Source organism: Ascaphus truei, chromosome 13, assembly GCF_040206685.1.
Source record: "Ascaphus truei isolate aAscTru1 chromosome 13, aAscTru1.hap1, whole genome shotgun sequence".
In the NCBI taxonomy this organism is placed as follows: Eukaryota; Metazoa; Chordata; class Amphibia; order Anura; family Ascaphidae; genus Ascaphus; species Ascaphus truei.
In genome coordinates this window covers 6,943,858-6,957,495 of record NC_134495.1, presented here as the reverse complement: position 1 = coordinate 6,957,495, position 13,638 = coordinate 6,943,858, and the positions used below count along the sequence as shown (strand labels likewise).

The 13,638-nt window shown below is 51.0% G+C and overlaps 1 protein-coding gene across 2 annotated transcripts in view; it reads left to right on the top strand.

The window, feature by feature from the left end:
* ANAPC5 (anaphase promoting complex subunit 5) overlaps positions 1-12,387 on the top strand; it is a 33,730-nt gene extending 21,343 nt beyond the window's left edge. Inside the window, exons 13-17 of one of the 2 annotated variants that reach the window (XM_075568224.1) lie at positions 493-614; positions 4,673-4,780; positions 6,920-7,067; positions 9,050-9,212; positions 10,414-12,387. In XM_075568224.1, coding sequence (XP_075424339.1) covers positions 493-614; positions 4,673-4,780; positions 6,920-7,067; positions 9,050-9,212; positions 10,414-10,625 — 753 coding nt within the window. In that variant the 3' untranslated portion in view covers positions 10,626-12,387. Of the gene's footprint in view, positions 1-492; positions 615-4,672; positions 4,781-6,919; positions 7,068-9,049; positions 9,213-10,413 lie in introns of those variants that run through there. The other variant, XM_075568225.1, reaches the window with a different exon arrangement.
* The last annotated feature ends 1,251 nt before the right edge of the window (positions 12,388-13,638 follow it).

Genomic DNA, 13,638 nt, shown 5'->3' with positions numbered 1-13,638 from the left:
AAAGACCTATAGGCTTCTAGGGGGGGTTAGTCTCTTGTCCCCTAAACATGTCCTGCTCTTTTTTTTGTTTTGTGTGCATAAAAATCAGATATTGCTAGTATCTGGGGTAACTATGGTAACCTCTACACTGCGCTGGGCTCCGGGGAAAGCTCCATTTTAACCTCCCGGACACTTAACATTTAAAACGCTGAACGGAGCAACAACAACAAAAACGCATTGAAAAAGGCGATCGGCCAGCGCAGACTACCTCTTTAACCCTTTGAGTGCCCCGAAAGTTATCCACGGTGCCAAAACCCATGATGTAGTATTAACCTCCCCTGCTAGATTTCTTAGGGGAGTTGGCGTCCTGTCCTGCGCCCCTACAGGGCGGACGAAAGGGGGGTGACCCCACCCCTTCCGTGATGGAGCGTTAACGTGATGGGGAGGGCACACATAGGGTTAAGCAGAGCACCCCGCTGTTCACATTGGGCTGGTAACGTTTGTATTTTCTAGCTTTGGATGCTGTTCGATCAGAAAATCCAGTTTGACCGAGCCATGAACGACGGTAAATACCACACCACCAAGTCCCTGGTTATGGGCATTACCGCGCTGGACAGCATCGAGGGTCTGTTCAGGTACAGAGCGCAGCGCCAGTATATTACCCCGCCTCTCGCTGCTTCCGTAGTCACGTACTGTATGCGGGAGACAATCTGCACAACGTGTAACAGACATACAAGGAGGGTAACGTGTACTAATACATTGTATCCAGGAAAGGCGTGTCCCCCTTAAAGACGCATTCCCCCCCCCTTCTTATTTTACAGGATTGGAATTGGGGGGCTCTCGCAGAGTTGAACCACAACTCCGGGGGAGCCACCGATTCCCAAAATACTTACCGGTGAAGTTACCGGTATTACCTTCAGGTTTTAAAGGAGATCCTAATAGCTGTCCAATAGGAAGCTACAACCGTTGGCAGCCATTTTTATTTCTCCCCTCTCCCCCCTCCCGGAGGTAGGTTGTAACACTAACTTCACCAGTTAGTATCTCAGGAACCGGGGCATCTTTGGAGCTGGAAACTGTGCGGTTCAGTTACTGCGAAACACCGCCCTGGTTCTCATCCTTTAAAAAAAAATGGGGGGGTAAAAAAACGAGTAGGGGGGTAAAGAAAGAGATGGGGGGGGTGGTACCGCTTTAAATGGGATCGGCCACAGCATCTTGGATGACTTGAGAAAGCCTTTTTGAGCAAAGCATCTCTCAGTGGTAACATCCTGTTCAGTCGCCCTACTTCCCTTAGTGTCCCCCACTTATTTTCCGGTATGGAGCTGTACTTTATTATTACGCCATCATGGGTATAATTAGCTGCTGCCAGAATCACACTACCCTCCCCTGAATCTGTCTCAGCGTCTCCCCTTCTGAAATACCTCTCCTGGCTTCCTATCAAATCCCGTATCACTTACAAAATTCTCGTCCTCACTTCTGCTCCTCCTTACATCTCAGCCCTAATTTCTCGCTATGCACCATCCCGACTCTTGCGTTCTTCTCAAGGATGTCTTCTCTCTATCCCCTTTTGTATCTAAAGCCCTCTCCCGCCTTAAACCTCTCTCACTGACTGCCCCACACCTCTGGAATGTCCTTCCCCTCAATACCCGACTAGCACCCTCTCTATCCACCTTGAAGACCAATCGTAAAACACACCTCTTTAATGAAGCATACGAGTAGCTCTATGGCTGATACTTTACATCTCATACAGTGACCATGGCCCCCTGCAGACGCACTTACCAGAACACCCTCCTACTGTGTCTATGTTCTTCCTACTTACCACTTAGATTGTAAGCTCTTCGGGGCAAGGACTCCTTTTTCTATTTTATGTCCAAGCGATTATTCCCATTATGTGTCATTACTATGTCACGTGTATTATAAAGCGCTATATAGATAAAGGGAGTTTAGAAGCGAGACAGGCACACGGACTTGCTGGTTGAAGAGAATTTATTGTGCCGAAAGACACACAGGTTCGGCTGCATAAAACAGCCTTTGACTAAGTGCGTAAGTGCGTATGCAAGGAGCGAGTACCTGGGAGATACTGAAATACTTAGAGGTGAGTTTTAAGACGGACCTTAAAAAAGGAGCAGGAGAGAGAAGGCACTTGTGTGATATTGAGGGGAAGGGTATTCCAGAGGTGCATGGCAGTGGGAGAGGTTTTAGGAGGAAGCTTTACATACAGAAGGGAGAGACGAGACATCCGTGAGCAGAACGCAAGAGGCAAGCAGGGCTACTGAGAGGAGTGAGGGCAGAGGAGACTACTCCTTCCGCAGTGTAAAGTACAAGAAAGTGAGAGTGCGCAGCTAATACAAAGTGGGACACACACAGTGATTACAATGTGAAAATACACAATATTGTAGACCTTGTAGGTGTGAATGTCACTAATAATGCGTCTGCAGCCTTTCTTGGGGGGGTGGCTCGACACCCCTAGAACTGGAGGAAAAACAAGAGAACAAGGCGCACAACGCATAGTGAAGAACAGTATAAAAGTGAATTTTACTAAAGGATAATAAGTTCTGCGTACATCAGAATAAAAACAATCAAACAGTGGATCAGTGGGGTTACCACACAGGGGGACAGCTGGGCACGTCACTCTTCACCCGATGTAGAGGAGGAATCAGGGGACCAGCAGTCATCTGTCCGGACAGGAAGGCCCTTAGCGTCTGTAGATAGCACTCACTCCGTCTCGGGGTGTAAGAATGGTAAGCCCACAGTGTAAAGTCCTGCAAATAAGTCCCACAGCCGCGTGTAGCAGCCTCTGTCAGAGCCACCAGTGCCAGATGCCGACAGCACGCCGCTACACCTCGTGGGGCGCCTGCCGATGACGTCACGGGTTCCTTCTCAACTGCAGTACACAGGGGAGCGTCCGCTCCAACGAACGGCATACACGGCAGCACAGAGTAATAAAAACGGAGGGGGCTGCCACAGGGGACAGGAGGGAGATGAACCAAGTAAATTCTTGGTAACAAGGGGGTGTTAAAATGAGCAATGACACATTCCAACGCGTTTCGTAACACACAGTTACTTCTTCAGGGAATACCGGTATTCCCTTACCATTCTTACACCCCGAGACGGAGTGAGTGCTATCTACAGACGCCAAGGGCCTTCCTGTCCGGACAGATGACTGCTGGTCCCCCGATTCCTCCTCTACATCGGGGGAAGAGTGACGTGCCCAGCTGTCCCCCCGTGTGGTAACCCCACTGATCCACTGCTTGATTGTTTTTATTCTGATGTACGCAGAACTTATTATCCTTTAGTAAAATTCACTTTTATACTGTTCTTCACCATGTGCGCTGTGCGCCTTGTTCTCTTGTTTCTCCTTCCGCAGTGTCCCTGTTCTGGGCTGTTCTTTTACTTCTAACGTGCAGGGCGACACGGGGTTAATGCTGCAGCAGAGGAATTATTGGGGCTCAAAGTCTTCATTTATTCTACCGGTGCTCATGAGTTTTATTAAGGGGCGAGTTCTCTTTTTGGGGCGCCTTTCACCTGCCGACACCTTGCCCATTATTTCCACACACCCCATACTCCCCCCACCGCGCCCGCAATGAATGTTCAAGTAAATACTGGTACCACGTTCTTCCCTTCTTTTAAGGCTGATTTTTCCCCCTCCCCCCCCCCTCTTCTACCACAATACACCCTATAATTTTCGTGGTACAACACCGTGGCAAACGCCAAGGATACACTACACCTCCCGCCGCGCCAGTGTGGGATTACCGGAGGCCAGGCGCGGCGGGAGGTGCAGTATCTCCTTATAAATGGGGTGTCATTACGTTTACTGGCGCACTTAGCAGATCCTGCGTTTGCTTATAAACACCCGCTATGAATCCTTGTAAACACCCACTATGAATCCTTATACACACCCGCTATGAATCCTTATAAACAGCCTCTGTGAATCCTAATAAACACCCGCTATGAATCCTTATAAACACCCGCTATGAATCCTTATAAACACCCGCTATGAATCCTTATAAACACCCGCTGTGAATCCTTATAAACACCCGCTGTGAATCCTTATAAACACCCGCTGTGAATCCTTATAAACACCCGCTGTGAATCCTTATAAACACCCGCTATGAATCCTTATAAACACCCGCTGTGAATCCTTATAAACACCCTCTGTGAATCCTTATAAACAGCCTCTGAATCCTTATAAACACCCTCTGTGAATCCTTATAAACACCCGCTATGAATCCTTATAAACACCCGCTATGAATCCTTATAAACACCCTCTATGAATCCTTATAAACAGCCTCTGTGAATCCTTATAAACACCCTCTATGAATCCTTATAAACACCCTCTGTGAATCCTTATAAACACCCGCTATGAATCCTTATAAACACCTGCTATGAATCCTTATAAACACCCGCTATGAATCCTTATAAACACCCGCTGTGAATCCTTATAAACACCCGCTGTGAATCCTTATAAACACCCGCTATGAATCCTTATAAACACCCTCTGTGAATCCTTATAAACACCCGCTATGAATCCTTATAAACACCCGCTATGAATCCTTATAAACACCCTCTGTGAATCCTTATAAACACCCGCTATGAATCCTTATAAACACCCGCTATGAATCCTTATAAACACCCGCTATGAATCCTTATAAACACCCGCTATGAATCCTATTGGACGCATTACTTTTATTTGCAGGAAAGCAATGGTTCTGAAAGCTCAGAATCAAACGGCCGAAGCCCATAAAATTCTGCAGGTGCTGTTGACCCACTGCCAGAAGGTGAAGAACACGGAGATGATAATAAGGTGAGCAGCTATGTTATTTGTGTTGGAAAGGGTTGCTATTTTTAACATGCCTTTTTTTTTTGGCGTTTCACTTATGGTGGCCAGGACCTAATTGAATCCAGTTTTGACCCTTTCTGTTCTTGATGTGCTATTTTTACGTGTTCTGGTTTATTTGCGCCTCGCATGCACATGCTTCGTCATGGTAACATCTCAGAAAGAGAACACAGTGTTTCCTTAAAGGGATTGTAAATCAAAACCTTGGCCTATGTACAAACCACCCCCACCCCCAGCCTTTCCCCTGCTGGGTGACGGACTCCCCAATGATATTCCCAGAGCTGCGGTTACAAGAGTCTTTGTGGCACTGTCTGCCGCTGCTAATGTCATTGCACTTAAGTGCACAATTTAATACCGAGACTCATTAGCATAGTGTGTGTATATATGTATGTATGTGTGTATATAATATATATATATTTGCAAAAATGTCTTCTTAAATGTTTCCTAAATGACATTACAATGCTCTCGTGGCCGTCCTGTACATCACCTTTCCGATCTGGCTCCTTGGGAAAGCTAGTTGGGATCTGGCCCCTTGGGAAAGCTAGTTGGGATCTGGCTCCTTGGGAAAGCTAGTTGGGATCTGGCCCCTTGGGAAAGCTAGTTGGGATCTGGCCCCTTGGGAAAGCTAGTTGGGATCTGGCTCCTTGGGAAAGCTAGTTGGGATCTGGCCCCTTGGGAAAGCTAGTTGGGATCTGGCCCATTGGGAAAGCTAGTTGGGGTTCTGGCTCCTTGGGAAAGCTAGTTGGGATCTGGCTCCTTGGGAAAGCTAGTTGGGATCTGGCTCCTTGGGAAAGCTAGTTGGGATCTGGCTCCTTGGGAAAGCTAGTTGGGATCTGGCCCCTTGGGAAAGCTAGTTGGGATCTGGCCCCTTGGGAAAGCTAGTTGGGATCTGGCTCCTTGGGAAAGCTAGTTGGGATCTGGCTCCTTGGGAAAGCTAGTTGGGATCTGGCCCCTTGGGAAAGCTAGTTGGGATCTGGCCTCTTGGGAAAGCTAGTTGGGATCTGGCCCCTTGGGAAAGCTAGTTGGGATCTGGCCTCTTGGGAAAGCTAGTTGGGATCTGGCCTCTTGGGAAAGCTAGACAGTATTGTGAATGTTTAGATGAGGGGTATTGTGAATGTTTAGGTGAGGGGTATTGTGAATGTTTAGGTGAGGGGTATTGTGAATGTTTAGATGAGGGGTATTGTGAATGTTTAGGTGAGGGGTATTGTGAATGTTTAGGTGAGGGGTATTGTGAATGTTTAGGTGAGGGGTATTGTGAATGTTTAGGTGAGGGGTATTGTGAATGTTTAGATGAGGGGTATTGTGAATGTTTAGGTGAGGGGTATTGTGAATGTTTAGGTGAGGGGTATTGTGAATGTTTAGATGAGGGGTATTGTGAATGTTTAGGTGAGGGGTATTGTGAATGTTTAGGTGAGGGGTATTGTGAATGTTTAGGTGAGGGGTATTGTGAATGTTTAGGTGAGGGGTATTGTGAATGTTTAGGTGAGGGGTATTGTGAATGTTTAGGTAAGGGGTATTGTGAATGTTTAGGTAAGGGGTATTGTGAATGTTTAGGTGAGGGGTATTGTGAATGTTTAGGTGAGGGGTATTGTGAATGTTTAGGTGAGGGGTATTGTAAATGTTTAGGTGAGGGGTATTGTGAATGTTTAGGTGAGGGGTATTGTGAATGTTTAGGTGAGGGGTATTGTGAATGTTTAGATGAGGGGTATTGTGAATGTTTAGGTAAGGGGTATTGTGAATGTTTAGGTGAGGGGTATTGTGAATGTTTAGATGAGGGGTATTGTGAATGTTTAGGTAAGGGGTATTGTGAATGTTTAGGTGAGGGGTATTGTGAATGTTTAGGTAAGGGGTATTGTGAATGTTTAGATGAGGGGTATTGTGAATGTTTAGGTGAGGGGTATTGTGAATGTTTAGGTGAGGGGTATTGTGAATGTTTAGGTGAGGGGTATTGTAAATGTTTAGGTGAGGGGTATTGTGAATGTTTAGGTGAGGGGTATTGTGAATGTTTAGGTGAGGGGTATTGTGTTCATGTAAGTATGATGGCGATATGGAATTGCTGGACAGCCGTGGATGTCGGTGTGTTGCCGTTTCTTGATGTCTCTATAGAGTCCTCCTGTCCCTAGCAGAGCTGTACTGGAGGTCGTCCTTTCACCCCGCCGCGTTACCGGTGCTGCTCCAGGCCCTGGCCCTCTCCCGGGAATACAGGCTGCAGTACCTGGCCTCTGAGGCTGTGCTGAGCTTGGCCTTCTCACAGGTGAGCAGCTTCTCACCTTCTGTCTGTCCAACAGCGACGCCGATTTCATCGTCCAGGTCAGCACAGCTCGTCTAGCACATGGTGATCACCCGATCGCTACATCACTGACGCAAACGGAAGAGGGAGGAGTCTCCTCTGGCAGTCAGATCGCGTTCAGCCCCCCAGAGTAGCACATGACGCAACCCCTCCCCTAGACGGGGAGCCAGTGGAATATGACGGAGATGATGCACCATGGGACGGCTGGCGGGGGGTTAAAGTTGCAGCGGTTATTATGTGGGTCCCCTGAGCTGCTCTATGTTTTTGACCCCCGACGTCCGGGGACCACGCCTGTCGCGCAGTGGGGCGATTGCAACGTTTTCGATGGCCCCCGCCTCACAAGGTCTGACACTCCCAGGGGCCCCATGATATATTCGAGGTGGCATCATGGGCGTTTTGCTCCTTTCCCAGGGGAGATCGTGTGCTGTGGAGCGCTGAACCCGATCTAAACGGGAGAGGAGACTTCTCCACCCGCGGAATCCGTGACGTCACGTGATCGCTGCCGCGCAGAAGGGTACGCGTCTGTGCAAGGGTTAAGAACAGGTCTTGGCCAACTCCAGTCCTCAAGGGCTTCCAACAGGTCAGGTTTTCAGGATATCCCTGCTTCAGCACAGGGGTGCAGTCGAAGACTGAGCCACCTGTGCTGAAGCAGGGATATCCTTAATATCTGACCCGTTGGTGGCCCTTGAGGACGAGTTGGCCGCTCCTGGCCTGTACAATGCACTTTTGACTGATTCTCACCTGCGCTGTGTAAGAATGGATCATTGGACGAGGCGGGTCCTGGTAAGATTTAGTGACCAGTCGCTACATGCTCCTTATATGTTACGTCAGCGGAAGACTGAGCCAGCGGTCATAAAAGGGAATGTCATAGAATGTAATGACCGCTAACTCATCTGAATGTAAACGAGAAGATGGGTGTGGGGGTGCAGCACACTCCACAGGAGGGGGTGTGCGGGGAGCGGCGCGTGAGTGCGGGGTGTGCTGCACACTCCACAGGAGGGGGTGTGCAGGGAGGGGCACGTGGGGGTGCTGCACACTCCACAGGAGGGGGTGTGCGGGGAGCGGTGCGGGGTGTGCGTGGAGCGGTGCGTGAGAGTGCCGGGAGCGGGGCGTGAGGGTGCTGCACACTCCACAGGAGGGGGTGTGCGGGGGAGCGGCGCGTGAGTGCGGGGTGTGGGGGTGCTGCACACTCCACAGGAGGGAGAGTGTGGGGAGCGGCGTGTGAGAGCGCGGGGAGTGGTGCGGGGAGCGGCGCGTGAGAGCGCGGGGAAGCGGCGCGTGAGAGCGCGGGAAGCGGCGCGTGAGAGCGCGGGGAGCGGCGCGTGAGAGCGCGGGGAGCGGCGCGTGAGAGCGCGGGGAGTGGCGCGTGAGAGCGCGGGAAGCGGCGCGTGAGAGCGCGGGGAGCGGCGCGTGAGAGCGCGGGGAGCGGCGCGTGAGAGCGCGGGGAGTGGCGCGTGAGAGCGCGGGGTGAGAGCGCGGGGAGCGGTGTCAGAGTTGCATTGATGAAAGATTTCTTGTAAACGCGCTCGTGTAGGAAATGTTCCCAGTTGAGGGTTTGGGAAAAAAGTGTTTTTGAATCAATGTTTCTTCGATATGGAAAACTACAAGAGGGCTTCTCGCGGCGAGGACGGAAAACGGCCGCGAGGGTCGGTTTTATTAAAACATTTTTAGGCCGGCGAAGTGAGGTCTGCGCTGCAGCCATAAAATAGACTAGTGCCGGAGATTTTCCTGAACAGAGAAAAGGCGACTGTGCGGGTCACGTGGTTCTGATCCGCCGTCACACTGTGCGGGTCACGTGGTTCTGATCCGCCGTCACACTGTGCGGGTCACGTGGTTCTGATCCGCCGTCACACTGTGCGGGTCACGTGGTTCTGATCCGCCGTCACCCTGTGCGGGTCACGTGGTTCTGATCCGCCGTCACACTGTGCGTTTCTGCGCTTTTCCAGCTCATGCTCGGTATCCCAGAACAGGCGCTGAACATCCTACACACGGCCATCGAACACATCCTGGCGCACGGCGCCGTGCTGGACAAGGGGCGCGCAATGTTCCTGGTAGCAAAATGCCAGGTGGCGTCTGCCGCGTCCTACAGTCCCCAGAAGAAAACCGAAGGTAACTTTGTTTTAAACCCCCCCCCCTGCGTCCCCACGCTGCACCTGGCTGCGATTTCCTCCCAGAATCCTGTGCGAGTTTCTCATGTAATGCGCGTATCGCGCCCCTGAGCCGGACCTGCTGTGTTTTTGCTTCTAAAGAATGTTTTTCTAGTGTTAGGGGCAAAAAATTATTTTAATCTCTAGAGCAGGGGTGCGCAAACTGGGGAGCGCGAGATTTTTTTTGGGGGGGAGCGCGAGGCCTCTGTAACGCGCCTAAATTCAGCCGGCTTCGGGGAGACGCAATGCGGCATCAAATGACCGTCCTTTCTTGTGAGTGCACAGCCGCCGCCCCCCCACTCCTGTGAGTCCGCAGCCCAGCCCCCCCCCCCCCCCCTTCCCCGCGAGCGCAGCTCGGTCCCCCCCTTCCCCGCGAGCGCAGCCCGGTCCGCCCTTCCCCGCGAGCGCAGCCTGTCCCATGAACGCAGCCCGGTCCTTTTTCCTCCCCGCCCCCCTCCCGTGAGCACAGCCCGGTCCCCGCCCCCTCCCGTTAGCGCAGCCCGGTCCCCCCCCTCCTCCCCGCACCAGTGAGCGCAGCCCTTGTTATAATGAGAACTAGTGTTCTGCGTTTGGCTTTAAATCATGTTGCTGTTTAAATGTCAATAAGGAAAACTGCAGGGAGGATAAGGTGGGTCTCCCAGAATGACAGGATTTAGGGGTTTTGTATCCGACGGCGCTGCCGATCAAGCCGTATTTGGCCAAAATTCTTCATCAAAGTCAACGGGGAATTATGGACGATTAGGCTTATCTTATAAGATTGTAAACCCGAGCAGTCCTCAGCAGCAAAACAGGGCTGCTGAGTAGGGCACTTGGGCCAATATTCACTAAAGGGTGCCAAGCTTTAGCACGTCTTCATTTCCATTCATTTGAACAGGAGTGTCGGGGCGTGCTTAGCACCCCTTATAAAATATGGGCCCTTGACTCTGCTGCAAGGCGGCAAAAATATCGACTTGAGTTGTCCCACTAAATTAGGGGTTCAGTCCTCAAGGGCCAGGTATTGGGGATATCCCTGCTTCAGCACAGGTGGCTCAGTCATTGTGACAGGCACTGACAGCCACCTGTGCTGAAGCAGGGATATCCTTAAAACCTGACCTGTTGGTGGCCTGTGAGGATGGGAGTTGGCCCAGCCCTGTTCTCATTGCTGAATCTTTTCTCTCTGGCAGCCCTGGAGTCGGCCGTCCTGAACCTCAACGAAGCCAAATCCTACTTTGCCAAGGTGGACTGCACCGATCAGATCCGGGACGTCCTGTATGTCCAAGCCCGGCTGTTCCACAGCCTGGGGAAGGTCCAGGAAAGGAACAAGTGTTCCATGCTTTTCCGCCAGCTGCACCAGGAGCTCCCCTCTCACGGAGTGTCTCTGATATTCCGCCTGTAAGGCCAGAGGCCGCCACGAGAGAGACCCCCGCGTAGGAGGGTGGCGTGATCCGGCGTCAAGCCGTGATTATAGTGTGGGAGCGCACAGGAGTCGCGCCTTTCTCCCGAGCAATCCGGGAACTCTGGGGAGGCGTGGCCGTGACATCAGGCTGCTTGGCCCTCATTGGCTGACCACCGCCGCATCACGGTAAAAAAACAAAATAATTGCTCTCTCCGACATTCTGCCGCACGGTCGCGCTTCTTCGCACGCACGATGGCCGGCCTGATGGTGGTACTGTACTTTGTTGGTGTCGCGTGCGCTATAAACGCAGCCGGAAGGCCTACACTGTGAAGCCACCGTCGTTTTGCAAGGGAAGATCTCTGCTCCGTTCGCCTGAAACCTTCCTGAGAAAGAGGTAGGCTTTTTTTCACAGCGCATTACCCCTTCGGATGTCCCATGACCACCCACGTCACGGGGTCTGGCGCTCGAGGGGCGCCATGACGCAGCGGCCGCCTCCACGGGCTTTCTGCTCTTTCTCTGGGGCAGCGGTGTCCAATAGGAATTCACACCTAGCCACACTCGCGGTTGCCGTCATCCCGTATTCGCCACATTCTCGGGACGGTCACAATAGCGTCGCCCGCTGCGTTGCGCCCCGTCTGTCTTACACACTCCCCCCTCCACCCCCCCTACCTCCACCACCTCTCCTCCCCGCCCCCCAAATATTGTTCGCCACGATACATTGTCCTGTTCGCCGCGAGTGCATCGGAGACCGCTGCTCGTGGGGAGATCACGTTCAACGTGATCGGGGCACAAGAGGACGACGACTGTCCCGTTCACGACATCCGTGGTGCGGCGATCACGATGTGGCGGGGACACGGGTGCTGTGGCCCCTCCGACACCCAAAAGGGGTAAATAAGAGGCAGAGAACAATATTGGGGCCTTTTAACTGTCGCCGTCCTGTGGTCTATTCCAGGATCCGCCGTTCAGACCTCGCTGATCATGTGACATGCCGCACACTGAAGGTTAGACCATTCTTTTTGTGATCCAGATCTCGCATAGCAGCCTTTGTAATGGTGTACGCCAGGGGGGCTCAACTCCAATCCTCAAGCCCTATTCCCCCCTCCCCCCCCAACCGGTCAGGTGTTTCAGGATATCCCTGCTTCAGCACAGGAGGCCCAATCTGAGGCTCAGCAAAGGTTGACTGATTGAGCCACCTGTGCTGAAACAGGGACTGATTGAGCCACCTGTGCTGAAGCAGGGATATCCTGAAAACCTGACCTGTTGGCTTGAGGACTGGAGTTGAGCCCCCCCCCCCTGGCGTATGCCATGTGTACACATTTCATTGATATCACCCCTTGGCATTAACCTTTCTTTGCTGCCAGACCGGACCCGACACATTGCAAAGGGTTTGATAGCTGGAGTCCAGCGCTGTAATGGGCAAGGACCCCTATTCTTTTCCCTCTATACCTCCCTATATGTATTTGAACATGCAGTGTTCCTCGTAGCACCCACACCACAGAAGGAACCGAATAGAACAATCAGTATTGTTTCCCCGTGTGTTTTGCTAAGCAGAAGTGTGTAAATAAAGTGTTTTTTGTAGCTTTATAAAACGTCTCGGGTGTTGCACTTCTTTTTAACCTGTTCAGCGCTGATGGAAGCTGCAGTTCGCCTATAAGCCGTATTCTCAGATCGTCACGGACAAATGTTGCAGCAATACGCAACGCTCGCTCCCTCTCCGGGCACCTACATACAGACATAAGATTGTAACAAGTTTAGTATCGTTCAGCGGGCAATCATTTCACGGGGAACTTAATGCTGCTGCTGTAATTAAGAAGGTTGGTAAAAATGTCCTCATGAGCTGTAATTATCCATTTGGTGAACCTCCCAAGGCCATAATTTAGCTCGTAGTCACTGAGAATCCTGGGGGATGTTATGCTAACATTAGCGCAGACGGATTCCAGGAAGGTTTGGGATCTTCTAAAGGAATCGGCCGTCCGATTTAACGGAGGTTTCTTGTACGCAGCATAAAACTGTTCTGTTTTAGGCCTGTCAAGTTCTTTAATGCTCCCGAAAATCACCCACTAACAGAAGAGGTGCAATGTTGGCACCTACATATATTGGCCCAAAGGGATATTATATTCACTATACACACTTGGCTTTAAATCCTTTGTGATCCTGTAACATTCAGGTGCAGTAGCGTGCAGCACTCCTGTGCACTCATTGTGTGTGTGTGTGTGTGTGTGTGTGGTCCATCGTGGCAATCTTTTTCCATTTTAATGTTATATATTACTCAGAACTCTCTTGATTTTCTGCGTGGACAGGATCTGAGCTTTTGGCACGTTATCCGTGGCCAATAAAAGATGCAGCTAATCATTAAGAAACAAAACCTCATTACAAAAAAAAAAAACACAGAGTCAATTATTTTTTGGGTCACAGAATCAGAAAATGACTATTTTTAGCTTGTTGACTGTCAAATTCATTTAGATTTCATGATGGCACAAATGACATTACAATTAATCAACTAAGCACTACGTCCTCTCATCCCTGGAGAATTAGCACAGGTCAGGCAATCTGTAATGTGATTTATAATTTAATAACCGAGCAGAAGGCAGGCGGCTCTGGACATCAAAATGATCTCTGGTCGTTTGTCTGAAGCTGTTGAATTTCGGTGGCGCCGGCGCTTTAAAGTGTAACTTTGGCGTGCATGAGTGAGATGAAAAAGATTGGCAGGGGGGCGCACTGAATAGCAAAGATATTTATTTATTTAATAAAAACACCCCCACAGGGGTTTAACAGTGTGCAGGTGAAGAATAATTAGAGATAGGAATTAAAACCTTGTGCACCCATGGCGGCGCCTGCGCGTAGCTTGCGTGCGATGCGCATCACCCGTGATGTCATGGGGCGGAGCCTGTGCATGGTCCGTGCGGTGTCTCGTAGCCTGGTAGTGCAGCGCCCGTTGCGTTACGGGGGCGGGGCTTAAGCGTGGTGCGTGCGGTGTCCCCCAGCCTGGTAGCGCGGCGTGCATCACCCGTCT